This window comes from Salarias fasciatus, chromosome 2, assembly GCF_902148845.1.
Source record: "Salarias fasciatus chromosome 2, fSalaFa1.1, whole genome shotgun sequence".
Taxonomy (NCBI): Eukaryota; Metazoa; Chordata; class Actinopteri; order Blenniiformes; family Blenniidae; genus Salarias; species Salarias fasciatus.
Window position 1 is genome coordinate 10,804,515 of NC_043746.1, and position 25,412 is coordinate 10,829,926.

Consider the following 25,412-nt stretch of genomic DNA (forward strand, 5'->3'; position numbering starts at 1 on the left):
TAGGAGTCAGAGCCGGACTGACGAAAGTGGACAAAATACTCCTTCTAGTGGTATCACGTCTTCCAGCACGTGAAGTAAATCCGAATGGTTATAAAACATTTTAAAAGACGTGTTTTCTTTTCAATCTGTTAAAATAACGTTTTGATACACATGGATCTGCACAAGCATAGTGCTCCGCGGAAGGATATACCGGCGCACAGCGGCTGAGTCTATGGCTTCTACTGCTGTGCTCCGGTATATGGTAAATGGACTACACTTGTATAGCACTTTTTACCCTGCACTGACAGAGCCCAAAGCACTTCACACTGCAATATCACATTCACCCATTCACACCACACTGGGTGGTGGTAAGCTACTATTGTAGCCACAGCTGCCCTGGGGCAGACTGACAGAAGCGAGGCTGCCATCCTGCGCCATTGCCCCCTCCGACCCTCCGACCACCACCAACCATTCACTCTCACACTACTTTCATACTTAGGCAAGGTGGGTGAAGTGTCTTGCCCAAGGACACAACGACAGTTTTGCGCCTGCGGGAGCGGGGATCGAACCGCCAACTTTCCGGTTATAAGACGACCTGCTCTACCAACTGAACTACTGTGGCGCCCCCCCCCCCTTCCGCGGAGCACTGCGCATGCGCAGGTCTCTGTGTATCAAAACGTTATTTTAACAGATTGAAAAGAAAACACGTCTTTTAAACATTTTATAACCATTCAGATTTACTTCACGTGCTAATACACCAGCCCCTGGACCACTGGAAGGAGTATTTTGTCCACTTTCGTCAGTCCGGCTCTGACTTCTATTGACTTCCAGCAATTGAGCTAAGCTAACTACGATACTAACAGCTAGGATCCAGCCTCTGGACGCACAGACACAAAAAAGGTTTTTATGAGCTTATCTCACTTTGTAAATGATAGAGAAAGGGCGTGGGTCCAAAATCTTCGAAATATTCCTTTAAGGAATTAATGATGCTTGTTAAGAGGACCCGTATAACTCGCTTGGCAGGAGACTTACGAGGTAACGTGTGGTTGAAGAGGAGCAGTTGAGATGTAAGTACAACATAACAGCAGGTGATAATCAGGCTGAAAATTCCACCGTACTTTAGCTCTGCCCTTGTGTGCCTAATACCTCCGTCAAAGCATTCAGACATGTCTGATCCTGAAAAACAAGTCAAAGAGAAAACACTTCTACAATCACACCTCACAGCAAAAGAACGCAATGTTACTCTTTAAGGTAATTTGTTTTGACAAGACTTCACTTCAGTAGAGCTCAAAGTGTAAATATGCATCCTAATCTAGAATATTTTGGTGACAGTTGCAGCACTTTAACCAGAAGTCATATAGATGGTGTGAAGTATGTCGTTGCTCTCAAGTATCTGCATGCTGCAGGATGAACAAGTCCCAACAGGTGAGCTGTGGAAAAACACAGTGTTCACTGTCTTCAGCAATCCCAACACAAATAAAGCCATTGATTCAAGCAATTTCATTTCTCCACCAGGATTAACTCTTTAATGCAACAAAAAAAAAAGGGAATTATCATAAAAAACTAAATTCTGTGCATGATTTACTTCAAAATGGAGTGAAGAAGAGCACCTGGTAGATATGTTACAGTCAAACAGAAAACCTACACTGTTTAGCATTGTTGGCGGTCAGGAATGTACAAAAGAAGCAGCTTGTTCACTCACATTTACGCACAAGCTTGGACCTGTTAAAGATCTGTAGGGAGTTTAAACCTGATAACGATCACAACGACTAAAATAAAACATGCTTGGACCAAAATATTTGTTGCCCATAGGCACATAACAGAATGAAAATTTACAACCTCAAGTCACTGCAGTTAGAAAAAAAAATGAAACATTATGAGAGGAGAGGTTTTATAAATGTTTGAACCAGTACAGACACGTGATCTCAAAACAGAAGGGCTGCAATAATGCAGCTGTATTCTCGGCTGATTTGTTTTATACTTCATACTGAAGAGTAGTTCAGATGTTAAATGAATGTATCAAATAAATAACTGTTTTCCAATATGTTAATATTTATTTTTAAGACTTAGAATAACTATACTCAAATGCATGTCAGTTGTACATGAAAATCTATTTAAATGAAAAAAGAAAACTGACCAAAATGAAGTGATTTCACAGATTTCAGTCCCCTTAAAATTTGAGTTTAAGGTCTTTACTTTGAACACTAACACAGTCCTCCAGTTAAAGAAGACTGAAAATATCTAATCTGTTGCCATTGTGCGGAATATATAATCATAGCTTTGTAGTATTTCTTTAAAGCAAAATTGAAATAAGTTACTAGATGTGATTGCCCAGTAAAACATAAAAACCGTCTCTAAGCAGACAGCTTTATTAGTTTGTCACATGTTGATTCAAATCATCTGCCATTTGCTTCACAGTATTTTAGTATCTTAGTGCAAATCTTTCCCATTGATAGCCATATTGGAAATAAACAAAGTACTGAGTCAAAACCTTTTTGATACATTGGTTTATTCAAACAAAAATATAATCTTTTGCACAATTTTTCATGACATTTTTCAATGGCACCATTTACAGGCATACATATTGTTAGTAAATGTAATATCTGAATGTGATTCCCATTTTATACCAACAATGTTTTTCCCCCATTAGGTAAAACCAACACCGTTAATAGTTGTTGCTCTGTTCTAACCTGCATGAAACAAGCACAGTACGAAGCATCCATTGCAATGATTTAACCCGACAGATTTTTTTTTTTCCCCCTCATCGCACCAACCCAAATACCATTTATAATCAAACATGGCGACATAGAAAAACAGAGGCAGTGATGATGGACAGGACTCCTCGTTGATTGTTAACAGGGCGGGACTTGAAGCAGGAGGATCACATCAGGCATCTTTCACGATGTTGTCGACGGTGTCGTCTGTTCTTTCTTCTCCTGTTCAATTACTGCATGAAACAAGAGGCACAGAAATTAGATGGTTGTTCACACACATACACAGATAAAGACTGGCATACATTTATTTTATGCCACAAGTTGTACATACACCTTCAGTGCTGAATATAAACCGATTATTTCACCAGTTTTGCCGACAATGACTTGGAAAGCAAACAAGGTTTCGTTTGATTCATCGAAACCTGCCTGTTATTAGGAAAAGAATATTCATGATAATAATAAAAACATTCATAATATATAGTAGAGTCTTTGTGGAAATGGGGCCTCGGAAGAAGCAAAACACCATCCGACTGCTGCGTAAACTAGGTTTATGACTCAGAATTGTCATTGAAACAACGCTGTACTGAAACCGTTACATAAAGTGTGTGTGGGCATGTTTGTCATCCTGAAGGTGAAGTTACACCACCCTCACCTAATCTTGTGGGTTTTTTTTAAACAGTTGTATAGATCTAATTTACATATTTTTTAAAAACTGAGTGATCAGCCTCACTTTATGTTAATATGAAACTTCAGGAAATAACACGATATCCTCAAACAGTGTAGTGATTAGAGGAAAGGGAGAAAAAAAAAGAAGCTTAAAGACTTGAAATTTTGGATTTCATGTTCAATCCAGATGACATGACTAATAACCCAACTGGGTTTAGTCAAACGGCTGCCTCTAAATCCACGGGGGAGAGACACAAATACACCTGCTCTTAAAGCAGTGTAGGTGGTGACGACGCCTCTTTCATGTCCGATTCTGAGTTGAGCCGTCTTATGCAACATGAATGATGACAATAAACACAGATTATGAGTTAAAATTAAAAATAAGAAGAGGATGCATAAAGTAAAAGTCATGTCATCTAAAATAAAATTATATATTTAACATGATTTGGGTGTAAATAGGAGCGGGATTGAAGAACACAGTGCGTTATGACTCATAAAAACATGCAGCAGCAGTGTCAACAGCTTCTGCGCCTCCACTCTGATGAAGATGGCACAGGAGCCAGACGGCAGGAGGAGCATTTTGACACACTTAAGACTGTCCTATGGCTTATCTTCCAACACAGTTTATGATTCACCTCCATATACTTTATGGCTCTCGCAGCATTTTAGATTTCTTTGGATGTCCAACATGTCCATATGAGGTCATGTAATCTATGAAAAGAGGCAGGAGGTCAAAAGCTATAAGGGTGTGGTGTGTGTGCGCACAACAAGATCTGGCTGTGAGAACACTGGGTGTGTTCCATTAGTTAATCAGTGGTGCATTTATTCACCATCCCTGCGATACGTGGGAAAGTGTTGACCTATAAATGAGCCACATTTTGAGCCGGGGTTGATGAGACGACTCAGTTTGGAGTCTTTTCTTACCCTCCTTGGTTGGAAGAGTGTTACTCTCCTTTGTGTCGGTCTTTTTCAGCTTCCCCTTGTCAAAATTCTGCACCTCATCGTTGACTGGATTAGCGTCTCCCATTCTGGATAAGTTTTACTGGAAAAAAAAAAAAAAAAATCGAGAGAAACATTACCTTTCTAATCCTGTGTCTGAATGGTTGAAGAATGCAGAAGAAGGCAAAGAAATATGATCTCAGTGGCATGATAAGATGTTGTCTGCACTACATGTACAAACAGGTATTCAAGCCACACCTGTTTTTTTTCCCCCTAGGACCTGGACTGAACTATTAAAGTTATGTAATCCAGTCACAAGACGTGACTTGTACTCACCTGGCCACAATGCATAAAACATTGGTTTAATGCTTCACTGATACTGTTCAAGCCACAATGGCGAAATTATACATGAGAGACTTAATTTACTTGCACTTTCATCTGCTTTCGCTCTGCGTGCATGCTGGACTCTCAGCCTCAAAAATGAAAGTTAAACGCAGCTGAAAGCAGGCGATGGAGTGATAGGGACTTTCAGGGCGATCGTGTTTTCTGCAGTGATTGGGAAAACGTGTGAATCTTCCAGTCAGGCCATTTTCTCAGCGACACCTCCCACACCTCCACATCTCACAGTCTGCATTTCAGACGACTGCACAGCACGGTGGGTGTATTTTCAACAACAGTTAACACCCTGTATGTTGTTATGGCAAGCGAGAAATTCAGGAAACTATGTTATTTTAAGGAGGAAAGAACAAATTGCCTGCAAAACTTTAAGTAGTCAGATCATTTCCGTCTGCAGATCATGTGCAGGTGAGACAAACATTACAGTTTGAGTGGAAAGGAATGCAGCCGCACATTGATTCACATTATTTATTTTCTTTACTTCTGTAGTGATATGGATTTATGACTTTTTTTTTTTAAATGTTGCATAACACCTACATACATTGGCTTAAAAAAAAACAACTTCCGTCATTTGACATCCTAATAACAGGCAAATTTGGCATCATCTGTTCAACAATAAAAAGGAATCAGTGTCTCTTACCTGGTGCCGAAGTGCACGACGAGACTGTTCTTCAGGTAAGATGCGTGAGCGTGTGTGTAATCCGTGCAAAGCCAGTGGTTTAAATAGAGACAACACGCCCTTCTGCACACAGACACGGACACTGACGCTCTGCCTCTCATTGGCTCCCAGAGCTCCCGGGAGGAATTTTAATTGGATAAATCTGATTTCTCGCCGCCCCTTCCCTTCCCCTCACATACTCCACACTTGGGCAAAGTTCTTGTGATGCTGTGTTGCAATCATTTGAATCATCCCTCTTGTCATGTACTTGCACGTCTGACCGGATCAAGTGCCAATAAGCTTCTTATCTCCTTTTATTGGCGCTTTTATAGGTTTATTTCTACCGCCATCTAGTGGACGATTCATGACATGCCAGGTTATAAACACCTGGGGGATAAATGTCTGATTGGATCTCTTTATTTATTGATTTGAGCACTTTTGATTGGGGAAATGTGGTTTTTATGAAAACGTACACGCTATCCTGTGTGGGAATTTATTGTTTTGTCCTCGAGTTACAGATTTTCCCAGTGAATAAATGAAAACTGTAATGAACCATGAACTGGTTTGACAGTGCACCACTGTCCAGTTCTTCATTCATCCAGCCTGCATGTGCTTGTGCTGCACATCCTGCTCTAACATACCAAGAACAGAAAATACCTTGAAGAGCCAATACAGTTTATCTGAACCCTGGCATATGTCTAAAAAAAAACATTAAATTTGCCTCATTCATGTGACAGTTGCACAACCTTAATGAGTAGAAACAAGAGAACGGTTGAGCTAGATGTGTGCCTTCAAATGATGAGATTATACAGCTTAGCATATCCATCTTCCAAAGTTTACATATATAGCTTCAATGACACGTTGAAAAAAAAAATACAGTTACATTTTCAGAAGGCAAGTAAAGAAAACAGTTAAGAAAAAAAAACAGTTACTCCAACAGAATACATTCAAATGGTCTGACAAATGACACTGGAGTAAATAACACCGTATAACCTGCATGAAGAATGACTTTTTACTTAGACAGTTACTTCACAGTGACAATCCTGAGAAAATAAAACATTTTTAAATATATACCTGAGACTGACAAATCCTTAGATTCCCTAAGAGTTGGCATAAACAAAAATTTGCATTAAATAAGATCAAAACACACACACAAAAAAAATCCCAATTCATGTTGTTTGTCACATGTCAGCCCACTTGATCAGTGTATCTGCTTACAAACAGAAAGGTTATCATACTATATCCTTTATTGTTGTAATTTAGCATACCTCATATATAGTCACCCAGACATGGTTGACTGTTTCAGAGCTGAGCAGATTACATGCTACATAGCTTAACCATTATAATAGTAATATGTATAATATTACGAGTACCTGGAAGAGGTGGGGGAGACCCCCGAGAGGTAGACAGTCAAAAATCAAGGCAGTGTTTCAATTGTGGCCCCTTGTGTAGGCCTGTCTGTTGTCTATTCTCTCTCACAATGCACCTCATTTGAACCACTTTTTGTTCTGAGAACTTACTACCACAATGTTTCCGCAGCAAATTAACGACTTCTGTGCTGACTTCCTGTCATGAAGGAGTCATCTTCAAACAGAAAGTAAGTCAACTGATCCCTTCTCAAGCTTTTAAAACTATGAAGATTTCAGAGAGTGCAATTACTGCGTCCAAGATTCAACCTTCGTTAGACACCTTCACACACCTCTCTTTAAAAAAACTCAAAATATTTTCAGAAGGTTAAAACTGGCTTCTTAAAAAACAAACAAAAAAAGGCCCTTGTGAATCACCAGCACCATATAATTTTTCAGGTTGTAGGTTTGAATCAGGATCATGTCCCGTAGTTACATCTAATCATCATAATGGTTGTTTTCCACTTTGAACGTTACGTGCACGGGTTCAGGTGTGACTAACAAACTGAAAAGTGTCTGACGCCCTTTGACTTTAGGGTGATATAATTGTTCACACTGGCTCACTGTCACACAGCGATAATTTACGAGGACACTTGATTCAACAAGAGCCATTTCTAATGCTACGGGTAAACTATGTGCTCCTCTTGCTTTACCATCCTGATAGCCATCAAAACAGCATAAACATGCAGCAGCATGTAACCATTAGGAGATAACACTGTAACCATTCAGTGTCTGCTTAGTCTGATGATTTCTTCTGTAAGTCATAAATCGCGGTGGTGATTCCCCATGTGATACAAGATCTCAGAATAACCAGGGAGCCTCCTCGGTACAGGAGAGCTACGCTCCGGCCTCGGGACCTCCACAGATCCTTCCAGCAAAGCCAGACCCCTTTCTTCTCCGCCCCCACCTGTGCCTGCATGTTCGCCACCAGCACGGAGAGCGGGTACAGAGCCAGGCTGATCGCCATTGAGGTCAGCGTCCCGGAGACGAAGGAGGAGGCCACCGGAGAGAGTCCCTGCCCCGCCACGACTGCACACACGGGGCCCTTCAGGCCGAAGTACAGGGAGCTGCCGAGTGCGTTGCGGACCGTGATGGGCAGGAAGGCTCTGTAGAAACCAGAAGACATCCTCTGTGCTTTCAGCTTAACAAGGACACTCTTCAAGGAGGGCAACTGGCGGTCATTCTGACCATTTTGTAGCACATTTTGAACACGTTCGAAGGGAGTGAACACCACAGCTTCTACTATACCGGCGCCAAACCCAGCCAGAGCGGGCAGGGCCGAGGCAGAGACAACATTTTGGGAAGACAAGGACAGTTGATGATGAATGGAGTCTTGGAGGCCAAAGAGAAGGGTCCCATTCAGTGTCCTCATGAGAAGTGGTGGAACCACGCCCCTGTACAGCTTCACAGGTCCCTCCTTGTACAGCTGTCCCACTGCCTGGTGAACTGGGGTGTTGTGGATTTGTTGACGGAAAACAGTCTTATAGACTGGGAAGACGATAACAGTGGGGAGTGTCGACACCAAGCTGGAGGTTCCTCCGTGCAGGTAACTCTGGAAACGAGCCACCGGCTCCCCATGGCCATCTCCATCACCTCTAAGGTCAGCAGTTCTCGCCATCCTTGAAAAACATTCAACAAAAATCTGTCACAAATCATGTCAGACTTACACAGATTCAAAGCAGACACAGAAAACGAAGATGCACAACAAAGATCACAAGACAGAAAATCACATGCACAGAACTTATCCCTAGCTAATGTATAGCATACTCACCCAAGAAACCGTTTTAAGGCAACAGCAGCAGAAAATAATAAGGACTCTACTTTATTTCCCTCCGTTCATCGCTGGAAGCGTTTTCTTTTCAAGTGTTGCACGTGGAGAGAGCTGATTTCCAGTGTTTCCTGCAGAAAAAAAAAAGATGGGCGATACCACCATGAGCGATGTACTGTATATAACGGCAGCGAGGATAATCTGCAGGACCGGCGTCTGGGATTGGCCCGCCTCAGTGGGAATGACCATTGGTCAACGCGATGACGTCACGTCGCCGTGGATTGGTTGCGCCGTCTGTCAATCAAAACCCCCTCAGCTGTGACGTTTACACACGGAGTGTGGCTGGTTTGACCGGTCTGTCGATCAGCGGCACGTATCCCGTCGATAATCGACCCGTATCAACACATAAAGAGCAGGCGGAAAACCCCGTTACCGCATGTATATCATAACGGATTATACGATTATAACAGCTGAAAAAAAAAGTGCGCGGGGCAGAGGGCACGCGCGTGACCCCGTGTCCTTTATGCTCGTTGAACCAAATTGGAGCTGAAAAGTGTTTGACCCCCCTGCTTCTTGTAAAACTTTCTGAATTGCTGTTTAATCACAAATATCAAAATAAAATTAGTACGAATAATTACGGTAAATGGTTCATTAGTTTGTGAAGATTCTACGCCCAGAATGTGGTCTTGCATTTTTAGCATGCTTCAAATAAAAAATTCAAATTCAAATTCCAAAATAAATTGCATGACAATACTACAAGGAAAAGAGATTGTTTACTCACCTAAGAATTGGTGTATTGTTTCCTGACAGAAGGACGACAAAAAAGGAAGTTTTCGGTATCATTTGGTGGTGAAATAGGAAAACTTTTTGAAACGGCTTTGACACAGGGGCTCTTGAAGTCACGTGCTAGTTCAACGCATTATCATTGGGTCCATCTGTGTTTTCTGCCTAACGCCCATAACCCTAAGGTCTAACCCAAAGAGTAGGTGCGTTCGACATGAGAAAGCCAGAGGCAGACCTTTAAGACTTTTGAGCCGCCCCGCCCAGATGTGGCCCGGCGTCACTGATACGTAGGACCTACGTAGGGCATCGAAAACTCGCGAGACCCAAACGAGATCGGTCACAGAGGTAGCCGCGTGAGCTGCTCCAGAGCAACTCACCGCGGCTACCTGGCCCACCTCTCTGTTTCATACAGGCAGGGGATTGGACCCGACCCCACTCGTCATCAGTTTGATGACAACACGCTTTATTTGCATAAATAAACACCCAGTCCCAGCTCCAGCCCAGTGTAGAGGGGGGAGGGGGGGCAGCGGCGGCGGCGGCTACAAATTGGTAAAAAGCACAAATAGTAATAAAACAAATGATAAAATAACCAGCCCTCACCTTTAGTAGAGCTGGAGTCTCCACTTTTTTTTTTTTTTTTTTTTTTTTTTTAATTTTGAATAGCGCAACACTTCATATTGATTTGATCAAGCCAGTGGAGTTTGCTGTTGTTTTTTAAGCACAAAATAGACTGAAAACTTTATTTATTAATTTTTTGGACTGAGGGGGCGAGGCAGTCTGCCCCCCTTGATGCCTGGTTGCACTTGCAGCAGCAGCACGCTTCACATGACAGAAGCCAAAACGTAACTTAAAATTATTTTGTTTTTTTAAAATTGTATTCATTTCAGTTAACTGAATATGAATTAACACAATGTGACACACAAAAGAAATTATGAATTCTTTTGTTTTTAATAAGAAAAACAAAATTACCCCTCTGACAGCCAGGGGGGGCAAGGAGGCACAGGCGGGGGGGGGGGGGGGGGGGGGGGGGGGGGGGGGGGGGGGGGGGGGGGGGGCATTGCCACCCCAGACGACGGGCCTGTAAACACCCCCCACAGTGGAGTCATGAGAAACACCAACATGGAGAACATAGGGTTGTCCGACTTGGAGGCAGACTTATAACTCCGCCCCACGGCTGCGCCGTCTGCTTCGTCTAGCTCCGTCTACCTCCGGCTTTGCCATCGTGAACGCACCTAGTGATTTCCGCCTACATACCTAAAATTAGCACATCAGAACGTTTTTGATGCTCAGTCTTGGTACCTTATTTCCAGTGTCAATAACTTCTTTTAAATATCATATCATATAGTAAATCGGGATGAACCAAGAGTAACCCCCCCCCCTTTTTTTTAAACTCCCATATGCATTCAAAACAACAACTTTAACAAAAGAAAAAAGAAATAAACATCTGAGACAAGTCTTTAGGACCGCAACGCCCCCTGTCAGATGCTACAGGACCTGCTGAACGAACTACAATGGATGAAAGTTTCTCCACTGCAAATTAAAAACACACTTACTCAAAAAAAAAAAAAAATCTTTTCGAGTTTCATTAGTAATATGCATATCAATATATATTGTGGAATAAAATAAGCAGCTGTTTAGGGACATAGGTTTGGATTATGGCCTAATTGTCAAGGTGTAAATGGTTTTCATTTGTGACTGAATAAAAACTCTGGCTTATGTGCCTATACTTTACATAGTTGCAGAGATCATGCCTCTCATCATTACTGCTTTCTCTGACAAAGATGTTCATGGTCACACTATTCATCATCTGGTTCTGCAGGCCACTGTTCACAGTAAATCAGTCATCGATGTCAGATGTGACCAAAGAGTGTCCACTTCTGCAACTCTGACTCTTCCAGTCTCCCTGTTCAACCTGCTGAGGACACTATCAGCGGCCACTTTCATCTGAGAACATCTTGTTTGCGCATTCAAACATTCTGAGGTCACACTAAACTCACCTGTAAAGGTTAGAGTGCATTTCAGTTTACCTTGAATTTCTACTCAAACGCCATATATCCCCAATTCTTCTAGCAGTGCATGTTCCCAAGGATAAACTCCTTTTCAAAACACTTTTTTCACACAATTGTAATTATAAACAGCTATCACTAAAAAATACAACCAAAACACTGATGGTGAAAGTATGCTGATAATTGTGTATAATTCTATAAGAATTTGCAGCTCTCAGTACAGCTCTGTCATTTAGCAATAAGACACAAATCAAGTTTGAGATGGGTTTGCATGTTGTCCCTGGGCCTGAGATTTGCTTTTTAGTTATTAGTTTTAACACGCATCTGTAATTGCCGTGATGATGCCATAATCTATCCTGGCTCCATCTTACCGCTGCTGGTTAAAAAACATATAGGGCGAAAAAGCAAGATCACTCACATACATGTGAAAAATGTGTATTACAGCATGATCACAACAGTCAGCTCCTAACACCCATTACCGTGCCTGTGTGCGACACAGCTGCAGCAGATCGGTGGTCGAAATAAACATGTTTCTTCCTGCCTTCCATGGGAGTGCGACACAAGTTCTGTTAACCGACAGCAGATTTTGAACATTTTTCTCATAATTTAAGTTGAAATAAATCGAGGTTGCCTCCAAAAGGTTTCATGTTACAGATGATACCACACAATGCAGTAGAGGATCAAACACTGCACCATAAACAAAATAACTATAGTTCCAGATACTTGAGGCCACAAAGTCATGTTTAAGATTTGACTCATATTTAAGCTTTATTGAGAATGCACCCTCAAATACCTGGCACATTCTTTCTACTGGAAAAAAAAAAATAAACACAATAGATTTGGAACGCACGCTGATGACAAATCCTTACTCCGGACTTACAAAAAGAGAGAAAGAAAAAAAAACAAAATAAAAAAATAAAGCAGGTGAAAATTTCTGAAGGAAGCTCCAGCCTGCAGAGACCCCAAAGCTAAAAACCCGACAGCTTTTAAGATCTTCATCCTGTAAATCTCACACTGGGCAAACCCCACTCAATGAGGGCACCTCAATAGTTGAAAGAAACGTAAAACTGGCAACAGCCTTCTAAGAAACATACTTTTTTTTTTTTTATCTTTAAGAAAACATTAAAACAGGAGGGAGGGCGAGAGGACTGGAGTGAAGGAAAATGCCATTTCATTTCAGACTGTTGAGGCACTCTTGGTTGAGTGGAGTTTCAGTGGCACTGTAAACTATTTCAATACACATTCACTTCATTATTTATAATCTTTCAAATAGAGGATACAAGAGCAACATGAAAAAACTACACTCATTCGTTGTAACAGAAAGCACTGTAACAGCTTTAAAGGGCAGAAGCCTCTCCTGACCGCAGGAGCCTTTCAGGAATATTCATATATGACCTCTGCGATATCTGCCTGAAAGAGCTCCGGGAGGATCAGCAGAAACTCTGCATCTAAATGTTATGAGGACAACGTTCACGGCGGATAAATAACTGTTTATCCATAAACAATAAATACGCCAGCCTATAAGGTAACCTGCGACTGTGCAGGCGCTGAGAAATGATGAGACTCCGCTCTAAAGAGAAGGAACTCGAGTGAGGTGGTGGGGAGGGGGTCAACATTAGTAACAGACATCACAGTTCTTTCATTTTTTTTTCACGGTTAATTAGAAGAACATCTTTGTTAATGGTTGTGTTTGGGTAGGATTCCCTCTTGATTTCTTTTCTTTTTCTTTTTTTGGTGTTAATAGCATACAGCTGATGGTTGATACCATTTGTTACAAGGGAACATGGCTGAACAGGTATGACACAGACTCGCCGTTGTGAGTTCTACGAATAGCCTCCGCAAGGATCATGGAGATGTCGATCACCTGGAGGGAGACGAGAGAGGATATGATGAAATCTAAATATCAGCATTATTTGACCTGAGGACTTCCAACTTCATTTTTTAATTCACATAGCCTTAAAATATTACGGCAGTGCCGTGATATTTTAAGCTTGTTTTTTTAATGTCAACTCACTTAGTCCAAGATCTGCTTTCCTTTCAGAACTAAAATGACAGAATTGTAGCTTTTTCCACCAAGAATGTCTCCTTACTTGAATTTTGGGGCAATGCTTCATTTTATCCTCCTGAGGAATTGTATTGGTGACCACCACGGCCTCAAAACAGGCATTGTTGATGCGCTGAATGGCCGGGCCGGAGAAGATGCCATGGGTCAGGATGGCGTACACCTTGGTGGCGCCAGCAGATATTAATCTAAAAGGAGGAAAACAAACCAGAAGTTTTCACGACTGCAATATACGCACCAAGAAAAATCACCAAATTATTTAAAATAAAGATGTGTACTTGTCAGCGGCGTGGCAGATTGTGCCACACGTGTCGGCCATGTCATCCACGAGAATGGCGACCCGGTCCGTCACATCTCCAACGAGAACCATGCGGTCCACCTCGTTCGCCTTTTTTCTCTCCTTGTGGATCAGGGCGAAGTCCACATTCAGTCTGTCCGCTATCGAGGTGACCCTGTGAGGAGGAAAATATAAAATACAAATGCAAACTTACAGGAGAAATAACTAGTTAAACAGTGACTGACAAAAGCAAAGAATAATGAAATTAACAGAAAAACAACTGCCACAGGAATGAAGGATCTCCTGTGACAGTGTGTTGCTGTCGGTGCTCCTGCTGTTGACCAAGACATCATGGAGGAGGTGAGAAACACTGTTCAGGAGTAACACAGTAAATCCCAGCGGATATGCAGAGGGAGGGGGGATAAACTACGCTCAGCGGTGGAGCACCCATGACAAATGGGACCAGCATACATACCTCTTGGCTCCTCCGGCATCTGGGGAGACGATGATGCAGTTTTTCCATTCAGGGATGTTTTCTTTGATCCATTTCAGCACAGCTGGCTCTGCATACAGGTTATCGACCGGGATATCAAAGAACCCCTGGGAAGAAAAATGACAATATGACCGAAAGAACATAAGGACTGAAATGTAGACATAATCACAAGTACCAGTAGTTTGTGACTGTTGCTGTATTACCTTTATATAGCTCTCGGTATTTTTATTCTATACGTTCGAGTTCCAAATAGCTTTGAAAAACAATTCCTAAGGATAGTTGCTTCATGTTTTCCCCTTTTGTGTGATTTAACTATGCAAAACTAAACAACCCCATAAACATCCATGTAAATGCAACACAATGCAAATCAGATTCTTGATGTCATTTCCACAAAATTAGTCCTGAATATACATCGAAACAATAACGAAAAAGGAAAACAATATTTGAACCTTGAATGAGATTCTCACCTGTATCTGTGATGCGTGCAAGTCCATAGTGATGATATGGTCGGCGCCGGACACAGACAGCATGTTGGCCACCAATTTGGCAGAGATGGGAGCACGGCTCTGAAATGAAAATAGATCTCTTCAGTCACATGGAATAAGTGAACTGGCAGACATAGATAGCTCACAGCTAAAAATAACCCTCAACTGAAAGCTCAGCAACTGAGTAAAATTGTACCAATCTAATGTTCTCTCTTTTTGTCTTTAACATTGAAAACAGTTACAAGAATGGCCTGTAAAGCTACATTTATATGCATAGTCATAATACATAATAATTATATGTTTAATAATCAGGTTGCACCAAGTATGAATCATTCCAATCATGCAATATTTATAAAAATGATAAAATAACGGTAAACTTGCAAACAAAAAACAAAAAGGGATTTGATGACAGAAAAATAAATGGAAAGCAAACAAAAATGGAAGCAAATATGCCTTGCTGGGTGGTTGCTGGTGGACATGGCTGCAAGCTTCTTGTCATGATGCTGGATGGCAAATGGCATGACAGAAGTAAGTAGACAGATCTCCCTCACCCCCACCTTGTCCTTCTTGTCTTGCCGGGCATAGGGAAAGCAGGGGATGACAGCGGAGACCCTGGAGGCCGAGGCAATCTTGCAAGCATTGATCATGATCAGCAGCTCCATCAGATTGTCATTGATCTCCCCACAGCCACTCTGCACGATGTAAACATCTTCTCCGCGGACGCTCTCTCCTATCTCCACGCTGTCAGGGGGAAAAGGTGACAAGGCAAACAGCACTTAGCAGACACGGCCTGGCCAGAGAGGGGAGGCTGATGGGAAGAGTAAACAATGGCGTGTGATTTCATCACGGGTCAAAGTGAGGAGAGATAGGAGGCAGGCTCAGTAAAACTAAGGTCTGAACACGCTCTGTTGTGTAAGTTTTTAACGGGGTTGTTTCTGCGGAGAAAGGGTTTCTAATAGTTAGCATGAGTTAACAGGCCATGTGTGGACTACAAGTTCCCGGCAACACTGCGCGGCAAATTCACTGTGACACCACGTTTCTCATTATTACATGTCGCTAGGTTACAACATTTGCGTACAAGGTACGGCCCAGATTAAACTACGCTTCGAAGCAACAAAAACAGCTCACCATGTCTCTTGGTTGCTGAATTTCTTCGTCACAACCTTCCCCAGCTCCAGACCCAGGCGGTCTGCTATTTTCTGTGAGAGGTCCGGATGCGAGCTCCCGCTAAATATTTTGATATTAGGCATTTTGCTGCGGTCCAGGGCTTCGTTCCGTCGAGCGGGCTGCGCCGGGGAGCGTGAGGCGAGTCGAGGGGGCGAAGAGAGGCCGAGACAGCCGCGGCGAACAGGTCAACAGTTGACGAGCTACTCTTAGCGAGCTTAAATGTGTTCCCTACCTATCCACCATTATGTCCCACACATCACGCGTGAAGCTCTTCCTCCCGGGGCGGCGCGCACGCTTTCACTTACGTCCTGCCGTGATGACGCATTCCCGCTCTGCGTGCCTCGAGCGACCACGTGACCAGACAACCGAAACAGGGATAACTTATTTTTATTTTTCTGTTATTTGTAGTGATGGGAAAAGCAGTGCTTCGGAATCACTAGAGGCAGTTCATTATAAAGATTCAGTGAAACGATACAAGGCTCGTTCAGTTTGTTCTCTGCTTTGACATATTTGTAAAAGTAAATACCTCGATAAATTCTAACATTTTGAGTGTCCTCGCCCAGTCGGCCACCGTAAATGAATGCTGTTTAGGACTTTTGTTTATTATTACTTATCCAACCTTAGGCTCGGGGATGAGGGCTCACCTTCACCTGTTTGGTACTTAGAGAATTTCAGTGAATCAATCCCTCGCAATGAGCTTCCCCCACTCGTTTTTTTTTTTTCAAAATTGCTGGTTTCACCACTTTTTCTAACGAAGGACAGGTGGTGAGATTTTTTTAAAATGATCAATTGTTGATTAATATCAGAAAATGTATTATAAAAAAATCTTGCATTAAAATGACTGAAAGTTACAAGTGTTGCCGCCAGAGTGCTGTTACTTTTAAATGTAATGCTATCCACTCTATTATGTGTTCCTTTGTCATGCAGTGCAGTTGTAATACGTTCTTTTTTTCCTGTCATACACAAAGTACAGTAGCTCTCAAATTGCCATATTTTTAGCACTCGTGTCTTACAATCAGAATAACATTGGTTGTTTTTTCTCTTTCAGTGCACGCCGTCAGTTTCCTCCAGCTGTCCAGAAGTCTGTTTGAGGCCCATCAGTGACTTTAAAACCAGCCCAAGGCATGAATGTGAGTATTTACGATTTGTCTGTCTGTGTTTGCCCTGCGACTGCTCCAACATGTTTCCTACCTTGACCCATAGTGAACTGGGATCCACCCCAGCTGTATGGTAGATGGATGAATGGGTTAGTTGGTGCAATATCTTTTCTGGTTCTGAACATTTCCTACACTTACTATCTCCAAAATGATCCTACTTATGAATGTTATACATTAATGCTAAAGTTTCCATTGTAAATGGTGAACAGAAAGTGCCAAAATAAAGTTGACAAGAGTCTCATTTTAAAAACCGTATGAAAAATCTGACATGTCAGCTTAAAAGCAGAAATGCTTGCCCTTCTGTCACAGGTCACCCTTGTAGTTCCTCAGTTTTTCTTCTCAAAAGTTAAAGCTTTAGGACCTGAAAAGGAGTAAGCAGTTAGTCTTGACTATGAGTTCATTAAAGCAAGGAATAAAACTTCTAATGTAACTGTTAACACTGAAAGCAGTGACTTGTTAAATATTATCTGGGCTTGTCACACCAGTGGGTATCGTTACATAGCTGCGCTATCTTGACACACTCAGATGACTGTACCTTATATCACTTGTGTTGGAGTTGGTTGGTGTTCAGTATCATTCATGCCAAATATTGTCTGTCAATACTGTTAAGGAGAAGCAACACCCTTTCTAATAAATGCTAAGTAAGTCTGACACTTTCATTTTGGTTGAGACCTTCCCTCAGGACCACAGAGAGAACACGGTGACCTTTAGAAGCTGATTAAACTGCTGTTCCTACAGGAGGTAACACTGAAAAATACATGGATGGAGAAGTGCAGCCTTTTTGTAAAGAACAAACATTTTTGCAGGAGACAGTTTGTCTCACTAGAGAAAACACGTGTGTTAATAAAATTGGCACTATATCAAAGTAAGTCTTGACATTGAGACCAACATGCGCAAAATCAGGCAGACAAACTGTATTGAGGTGTCATCTTCAACATTAATGTCAGTGCTAAAGATTTGTATTGTAAAGCGAATCTGCTCCTACAATAACTTCCTATATAAAGACAGAATGATATGTTCTGGTGATCTCATACTCTTGTTTTTTTACCAATATTTTTTCTTTAATTAAATGCATCATTTTGCTGCATTGTTCTCAGCTAAGAAGCCACCCTGGTGGATTCAAGTAAGACAAGGAAAAAAGGAAATTTGTATAGAATGTCATCAAAACAAAACATTTTCTGTGCGGGCAATTAGTGTCAGATTGAAGCAGTTTGCAGTGTTGAGTCAACACCGGTTGTTGCCAGAAGTGACTCTGCCATAGCAATAAAAACCTGCTTGTTGGAGCAAGAGAAGACGTGTCCTTGTGATATATCTTTCACATGTTGTCGTTGGCCACTCTGATTGACACCCTGGCATCATCACAGGCTTAGTGCATGCAACGTCATTTCCAAATTCGCTGGAGGAGTTTATATAATATACTTTATTGCTTTTAAAACATGAGTTAACTTTGTACACAGACAGAGGACCACAGTGACGACAAGATCATTGACAGTAAATAAAGACAGGGATGAAAAGATGCACATAAAGAAACAATGGATCAAGTCATGGTAGGCTCATCGTGTGAATGAAACACAGACTAATCCACACAGTTTAGCGAAGCAACTGAACAATGACAACCACAGAAAATGTTCAATATAATGCTGAAATGTTCAAGTGCTGATGAACGAATATTGTGTGATATATTTTGTTTAGAAAAATAAACATGTCCCATGCTTTATACTCATAATATATTCTTTAAAATATATGTTTTGCTATTAGTCTCTATGTTACATTACTACTATAAATAATCAACTTACAGACATGTTTTATCTTGTATTTACAAAATATCGGAAGGATGGGATAAATCTTAACATTACAAGCTTTAATTTAAAAGAGAATTTTATTCCCCTAAAATGTTTTATATTTACATTTGCAGTGTAAAAGAATACATTTCCACACACATTACCCTTGGCAAAATTTTAACACTGTATCATCGCACCCTTGTGTTTTTTTTTCTCCCCCCCAACATAAAATTGGAAAATAATCTGTACAGATAGTATCAATTCCCTTCAGTACTCAAAGTATCTATCTGCCCCTGAAAGTCCAATGTGTGAGGGGAAATACACTGTACAACGTTGGAGAAAATACAGCAGAGGGCAAACTATTAAAAGAAAGCACTCCTACATATCAGCGCTGTGTTCTGAATCCAAGAAAAACTGTGGAAAGAATGCAAATAACCTGATGTTTGATTGAAAAAAACACGAGATATTAAGTGAGCTATATTCACCTTAACAAATGATTACACTGGGAGGGTGAAATATAGCAAATTGAATGTATATTTGTAACTAAAATGCACGGCAGCATTGAAGCAAAACTCAGTAGAGTGCCATCACAATGACTGGTTTTTAGAATTTGTCAGTTAAATAACATTTAAATTACATTTACACAGCATGGAAATGAGTCTTTCTCATCTGAATAGTGTACCGCAGGCATGGCCGATGCATTTTCCTCAAATAACAAACATTAGCCTGTATTGTATTTTTCTGTCTCTAGAACAATAGCAGTCAATGCCATTTTTGGTTTTACAGCACTTTCTTTTAATAGTGTATGTGTCTGGTATACATATTAGGTCAGCATGAGTATGAGGACTATCCGTTCAAGTTCCGGGAATAACAAGAGTGTGAGACACAAAGAAGATTTCAGACAGGAAATGGTGTGTTAGTTTTATTAAAATACATAGAAAACTACTTTTTGTGTTTCTTATATATTTGCTAGATTGCACAATGTGTAACAGCACACAGAAAGCAAATTTGTCTATATAGAATCTGAAAACCTCAATAGAAACAAGTAAAACTATTGAAATGAGTCAGCATTAGCTTTGAGGAGATGAACTATGAAAAACTAGTGTTGTCAAGTTAGTTATTCGGCAGCAGAGTGAATAAAAAACAAACACTGAATCAAACACTGAAAGTTACATTTCAACTTCAGAATTAACTTCAGATGTTGTGCAAAATCCTAATGGTAAGTTTTCTCACTTGTGGCTGGATGTCTAAAGATAATAAAACTAGAATTCACAATGGTGAGGTGCAAGTGAGTCATAAATTAGTGGTGGTGGTCTTTGCGTTATCGAGTACATTGTGGGTATGACTTCTCTACAGCTGAGTGAAGTACCAACACTCATAACTGTACAGTATATAATAAGACTGTGACTTGGTTCTCTGCTACATTGTCTGCCCTGTGCGGGTGTTATACGAGAGAGAATGGGCCTCTGTTGATTAGCGTAAAGTATGTAATACTTGGCTTTCAGTGCTTTTCGTTTTTCCAACACCGTTACTCGCATTTTGACTCTTGTATCCGTACGGCCGACACAGTCAACATTGCCAACATAGCCGAAGAGATCAGTTTTGCATCACAACAGTTAGAAAATTCAACAAACAAACACATCACCATCTAACCAATCAACCAACCCTCTGAACTACGCAATTTACAGAAGTCGCTACTCAACGAGATCTCCAAAATCTTTTTGTCCAAAGCATACATATATTTTTCCGATGTATTATAATTTATCAATACATTTCAAATATATTCTTCACCTTTTTTTTCTCCACAAAACTTTATATTATTTGCTAAGTAGACACAACTCAAATATACATTACATATAAAATATTATACTCTCATGATTTATGTATTTTGTGAGTATTGATATGAGGTGATTAGCCCTGTGTCACCCAGTCTGTTATAGGGTTCTTATTCCATTGTGCAATAGTTTGGTGTATCTTTATATTTCCATACAAGATCCACAAGGCTACCTCAGGGCCTGTAAACATGGGATGGAACAGTTGCATTGCAATTTTTACTGAGGATGAGTCATTGCACATTTTGTAAAAATTGTAAACAATAAATAAATAATGAATTTAGATAGAGTGGTCATCCACCTTTCAAACAGTTGTGATTACATTCCTGCCCGATGTATTTTCACTGGGCAGGCAAAGTTTTGATGGGTCGAGTGAGTGAACTCATGTTGTTGGTGTTGGAGGGAACTTGAGGACTCACTGTCTTTGTCGGCAAGCTGCTTGAGTGCCCCATTGACTCTTCTGCTGCGCGCAAAAGCAAAGTGTAGTTAATCGCCACTTCCTCCACTTTTCTCAGCAGTTGCAACCTTTGGGTTTCTGACCGCACCCCTCGGACCAGTTTGATGAAGGTCTGGGTCAGTTCACACAATACTTGAAAGCTCGCCGACACAACCGCGAGCATGCGTGTAGGGCTTTTTTCAACACTTGCCACTCTCCGACACGATGCTCTGAACTCTTTAAAGCGCACTGCCAGCTCCTGCTTGTACTCTGCAATCCGTGAAGGCTGAAGACGGGCCTCGCCCTCAGCTTGTGGGCTGTTAGCACACTGACGTAGGATAGCTAGCAACTCATTAGCATCCAGCTGTGCGTTGAGGAAACCATCAGGCAAGCTGAAAGTTTTCCCTTGTAGAGCCTGCACCCGTGCTAGACTTCCTTCCAGTGTGCCACAGGCTCTTAGGTCAATCTCCTGGGTTTGTGGCTCTTCCTCTTCCTCCTCCTCTTCCTCCCCACTGCAATCCTCTGCATTGAGAACCTGGAGGGTTTTGCTCACTACTGGAAAGGTACGAGAGTCCAGCTCCATGCCTGGAAGGACCTGAAGTGGTATGGAGTATGAAAGTTCATCTTTCTCACTGCTTTCATCTGCAGCCTCGCATTTCCTGTAGCAGAAACAGAACGAGCAGCATTTATCCTTGTCATCACTGTCTTCACTCGGCAGGGTTAACAACACCTCCCCTGTCCCTTCTTTGCTTTCTCGCAGTAGTTCCTCTCCCTGAATGAAAAAGACTCCCTTCTTCCCCTTTCCTTCAGCCTGGTGAGACTGAGTATGAACTGGCTCTACTGGGGTGGGGAGCCTCAATCCGGTGGCCCTCACTCTCTCCATCTCCTTCTCTAGGCTTTTGGCCTTGGGCTTTACCTCAGCATACACAGGTGTGCTAGTGCTGTTATCCAGTTCACCGATACTGTATCGCCGCTGGAGCTTTTTATATTGTGGAGCTCCCATGCAATCTGTTTGAGAAGATGTGCAAGTGGGCAGGCAGGAGCCATGCTCTCCCCTGGGCTCTCTCGACTCAAGGCTGGTAGATCGTATTCGTGTGGTCTTGATCTCTAATGTCTGGGGTCTCCGCGTGGCGCCTTGGGTGTGAGGGGTTTTGGTGACTGCTGGAGGAGTCTTTGAGATAGTTCTCTCTCTGCCTCTGTTTTGTGTCTCCGTTGCTGAACCGACTGGAGTGTCAGGTAGTCGCATTCCCCTGCACATTCTTTTACAGTCACAGCTGCGTCGCTGCTCTCTGGAGATCCCTGGGGCTTTTAGTACAGGACTGGTACGGAGCTGACAGGCACAAGGAGTGCCTGAGGGCACAGGCGAGGATCCTTGGGGCAAAAATTCTCCCTGTGATGACTTGGGTTTCAGCAGTTCTTCTAGAAATTCTAACTCATACTGGCGGACTTTCTGCAATTGAGCTCTTCGCTCATCTGTTTCTCTTCTCATCCTTGCTGGAAATGTAGCTGAAAGAAGGTTTCTAAAACTCAAGAAAGGAGCACTGCGCTGGGACTTGCCCTTGACACTGCCTTGCTTCTTTGACTCTCTGGCTGGGAGAGTAGAAACCTTATCTATAGGGTGGCTAGGGGTTGTTGGATCATCTAAAATGGGCAATGCTTTCACACATTTCTGTGGCTCAGAGAGAGATTTGCCTTGAACGCTGTCAGTCTTGGCTTCAGCTGCTTCTTTTCTCTCAGCTTTCACAGGTAAATGAGGAGAGTACTTGGTTTGTAATTGTGGACTGGGTTTCACTAAATTAGAATCCGTTCCTATTCTGACGGCGTTTTCTTTGCTGTTAGCCAGCTGAAGGCCTTTTGCCCTCAGCCGCTCATCATCTGTGGGAGAGGAGGATTGAAACACCACTATCTTTTGAACCTGTGGGTCTTTTAGTCGGAGTTGAGGTGCAGGCTCCTGTTGCACTGGACACGTGCAGAAAAGATCATCAACCGGTAATAGTTCTGTAGAGCTTGAAGGCTTCATGGTCTCTCTAGAGGCAGTCTCGGCATCATGGCACATATTAGAGGGGGATGTCTTGGTAGAGGCAGTTCTGTCCACGGGTGAGAGAACAGGTAAGGCTTTGCTTGTTGTGTCTGGTTTAAGAGGTGCTGTTGTTTTTCCCTTTAAACCATCAAATAGAATCTGGTTCACTGCCTCCCCAGAGGAATTTGATAACTTCTGATCTTTACTAGCTTGAGCTGTCACTAAAGGATCAGACACTTGAAATCCTTCAAGCGTCTTGGAGGGTGTGTCAGGAGTCTTTGCTTTGGTGGACTCAGTGTTTCCTTTTATTTCGGTTTTCTGATCAGCCTGAGCTGCGCCTTGACTTCCCCCTTGCTCTGTCACAACACTGAGTATTGCTGAATCTTGGCTGGGGTTGACTTTAAAGGGAACAGTCTTGCTGAGAATTACTTGCTTGGGCGGACAGCCAGCTCGAATTTGACCCACGGAAAAGGCTCCAGTCCCTATGGTCTTAGCAGTGCAACCCGGGATGGCCAGGGGAAAGTCTCGGCGACAGAGGATTCGTTCTTTGTTGATGTGGTGAGCCAGCAGGTAGGCCTGGTTCTGGTTCTGCTTCATGGCGGATACCATCTCAGAAACATCTGTCAATTCAGAAGAATTGGTCTCGTGCCCCGAGTCAAGCGATGACTCAGGTGTAATGGCAGCCAAGACGATCAGGCCTGAGAAGGAAAAACGACAGACAACAAACATTAGCAAAGACACTGACTTAAAACTTGACAGGTGTGATTCAACAGCAAAATAAATATTTCAAAATTTGTAAATATTCTTCAAAATCAGTCCATTTGCATCAAATTCCTTGCAATTCCTTAGGCTGATTTATGCCACACCATTTGAGATTTGAGTATTGAACAGCTTTTGCATACATGTCTCAGAGGATGTTTGATAAAAAGCCAAATTAGCCAAATTTCCAACCATGATTGTGTAAAATTAACCTGTATACTTACATCAACCATTTTTTGCTGTTGCTTTTTTATGACACTGCAACATCATTGTCGATGCTCACTTATTTATGTAAAAATATTTAGCAGCCAATCTGAGACACATTTTTGGCTTGAGTAATATTGTAAGACTTGAATTATTTTTACGTTAATCAGAAATTGAACTTAATTCAGTTCCAAATGCAGAATCAATAAACTCTTGTCATTTGAAAAGGCATTTTCTATGTAGTTTGAAAAGAAAAGAAATGCCAAGTGTAATGTATTTAAAGAATCTAGCCTTTTTTTACGAGACTCTGTCAGCACACTGGCAGAGATATTTCATTAGAGTTATAACCATTTTTACAAAAAAGGTCTGTTTCTGTGAGTGAGATGTGAGCTGTAGCATGACTAAGGTTGTTGACCTGCAGTCTGCGTTGGCTGTTGGGGGTGATGGGGGTAGTCCTCAGAGGCAGCCAAAGCCTCAAGTGCCTGTAAGGTGGACACCAAAGCGTCATCAAGCTCCTGGGCGTGATCCCGGACTGTCCGTGTGGATACATTGTCAATCAGTGTCACAGGCACGTCTTCCTTGGCTTGAGCCAGTTTTCCAGTAGGGAGCCCAGCGTTGGCACTCGTTCGAGCCTTTCTTCCTCTTTTTGAGTCATCTTCATCAGAGCTGTTGTCCCTAAACCCAGGCGGCGGGGCGGCAATAGCAGGTGGTGGTGGCTGCAGCTTCTCTCCCCCACCTTCTATTTCCTCGTCTTCTTCTTCGTTCCCAGGAGGTGGTAGGGCCATGAGGTCCACAGCACCCCCGTCTCGGGAGGCACAAGCACTGGAACAATGTTTCCCCGAGCTCCCGCTAGAGTTTGCCACCGATGACAGACCCTCTGCCCTAAGCCTAGCTTTGCAGGAGTCACAAAAGAATCGTGTAGCTTTTTGGGACTGACCAATTGTTTGAGCTCGGATTCTAAATCCCGTATTCTCTACTGGTGGACTCTCTAGGACTCCAGCTATTTCCTCTGTGCTCTGCTGTGTTGGGTCTGACTTGGTGCGGGGCCGTCCAGGCGGGTCCTGAGAAATAAAGTTCTCGTTGATGTCAAGTTCAGCTTCAGCATGTGTTTGGAAATCTTGAAAATGCTGTTGTTCTCGTAGGTGGACATGACATAGGCCTAGATGCTGAGGTTCTGCGGGAACCACAGCTCTTGAAGACCCCGACTCCCTGTGCGAGCTTTCTCTCTCCTCCCCTCGCCGCCCTCCACTTGGCAGGCTGGTAGCCCCAGAACGTGGATGGGCATGATGGGAGCTTCTGTAATCTGAGGACAGAATTGTCAGAGTAGTGAAGATTTTGAGGTGTTTCAGAACTAGTTGGAATAGAGACGGTCCGGATGGAAATGCAGAGGCAGCAGCTGGTGGTCACGTGCGAGTTATTGATTT

General features: G+C 42.3%; 4 protein-coding genes across 7 annotated transcripts in view; all 4 read right to left on the reverse strand.

The window, feature by feature from the left end:
* Positions 1-2,469: 2,469 nt before the first annotated feature.
* On the reverse strand, positions 2,470-5,483 carry tmsb1 (thymosin beta 1). The gene is made up of 3 exons (XM_030112430.1): positions 5,335-5,483; positions 4,284-4,401; positions 2,470-2,926 (listed from the first exon to the last, which is right to left on the reverse strand). Exons 2-3 carry the CDS (start codon positions 4,384-4,386, stop codon positions 2,877-2,879), a joined length of 153 nt encoding a protein of 50 aa, XP_029968290.1. The 5' UTR covers positions 4,387-4,401; positions 5,335-5,483; the 3' UTR covers positions 2,470-2,876.
* A 1,889-nt stretch (positions 5,484-7,372) lies between these two features.
* LOC115403520 (solute carrier family 25 member 53-like) lies at positions 7,373-9,435 on the reverse strand. The gene is made up of 3 exons (XM_030112444.1): positions 9,308-9,435; positions 8,530-8,657; positions 7,373-8,377 (listed from the first exon to the last, which is right to left on the reverse strand). Exon 3 carries the CDS (start codon positions 8,374-8,376, stop codon positions 7,495-7,497), a length of 882 nt encoding a protein of 293 aa, XP_029968304.1. The 5' UTR covers position 8,377; positions 8,530-8,657; positions 9,308-9,435; the 3' UTR covers positions 7,373-7,494.
* Positions 9,436-12,061: 2,626 nt separating this feature from the next.
* Positions 12,062-16,094, reverse strand: prps1b (phosphoribosyl pyrophosphate synthetase 1B). 2 transcript variants are annotated; one of them, XM_030110002.1, is made up of 7 exons: positions 15,761-16,094; positions 15,190-15,373; positions 14,615-14,713; positions 14,130-14,254; positions 13,656-13,829; positions 13,406-13,565; positions 12,062-13,179 (listed from the first exon to the last, which is right to left on the reverse strand). In XM_030110002.1, the coding sequence occupies exons 1-7, from the start codon at positions 15,880-15,882 to the stop codon at positions 13,087-13,089; spliced, it is 957 nt and encodes a 318-aa protein (XP_029965862.1). In that variant the 5' UTR covers positions 15,883-16,094; the 3' UTR covers positions 12,062-13,086. The 2 variants fall into 2 exon arrangements, with proteins under 2 accessions (XP_029965862.1, XP_029965858.1); XM_030109998.1 differs by having other exon boundaries at positions 15,184-15,373.
* Positions 16,095-20,461: 4,367 nt separating this feature from the next.
* Positions 20,462-25,412, reverse strand: part of frmpd3 (FERM and PDZ domain containing 3) — a 74,582-nt gene continuing 69,631 nt past the window's right edge. For all 3 annotated transcript variants that reach the window (XM_030102471.1, XM_030102462.1, XM_030102478.1), the window contains 2 exons: positions 24,404-25,291; positions 20,462-23,723 (listed from right to left, as the gene is read on the reverse strand). In XM_030102471.1, coding sequence (XP_029958331.1) covers positions 20,911-23,723; positions 24,404-25,291 — 3,701 coding nt within the window. In that variant the 3' untranslated portion in view covers positions 20,462-20,910. The remainder of the gene's footprint in view (positions 23,724-24,403; positions 25,292-25,412) is intronic.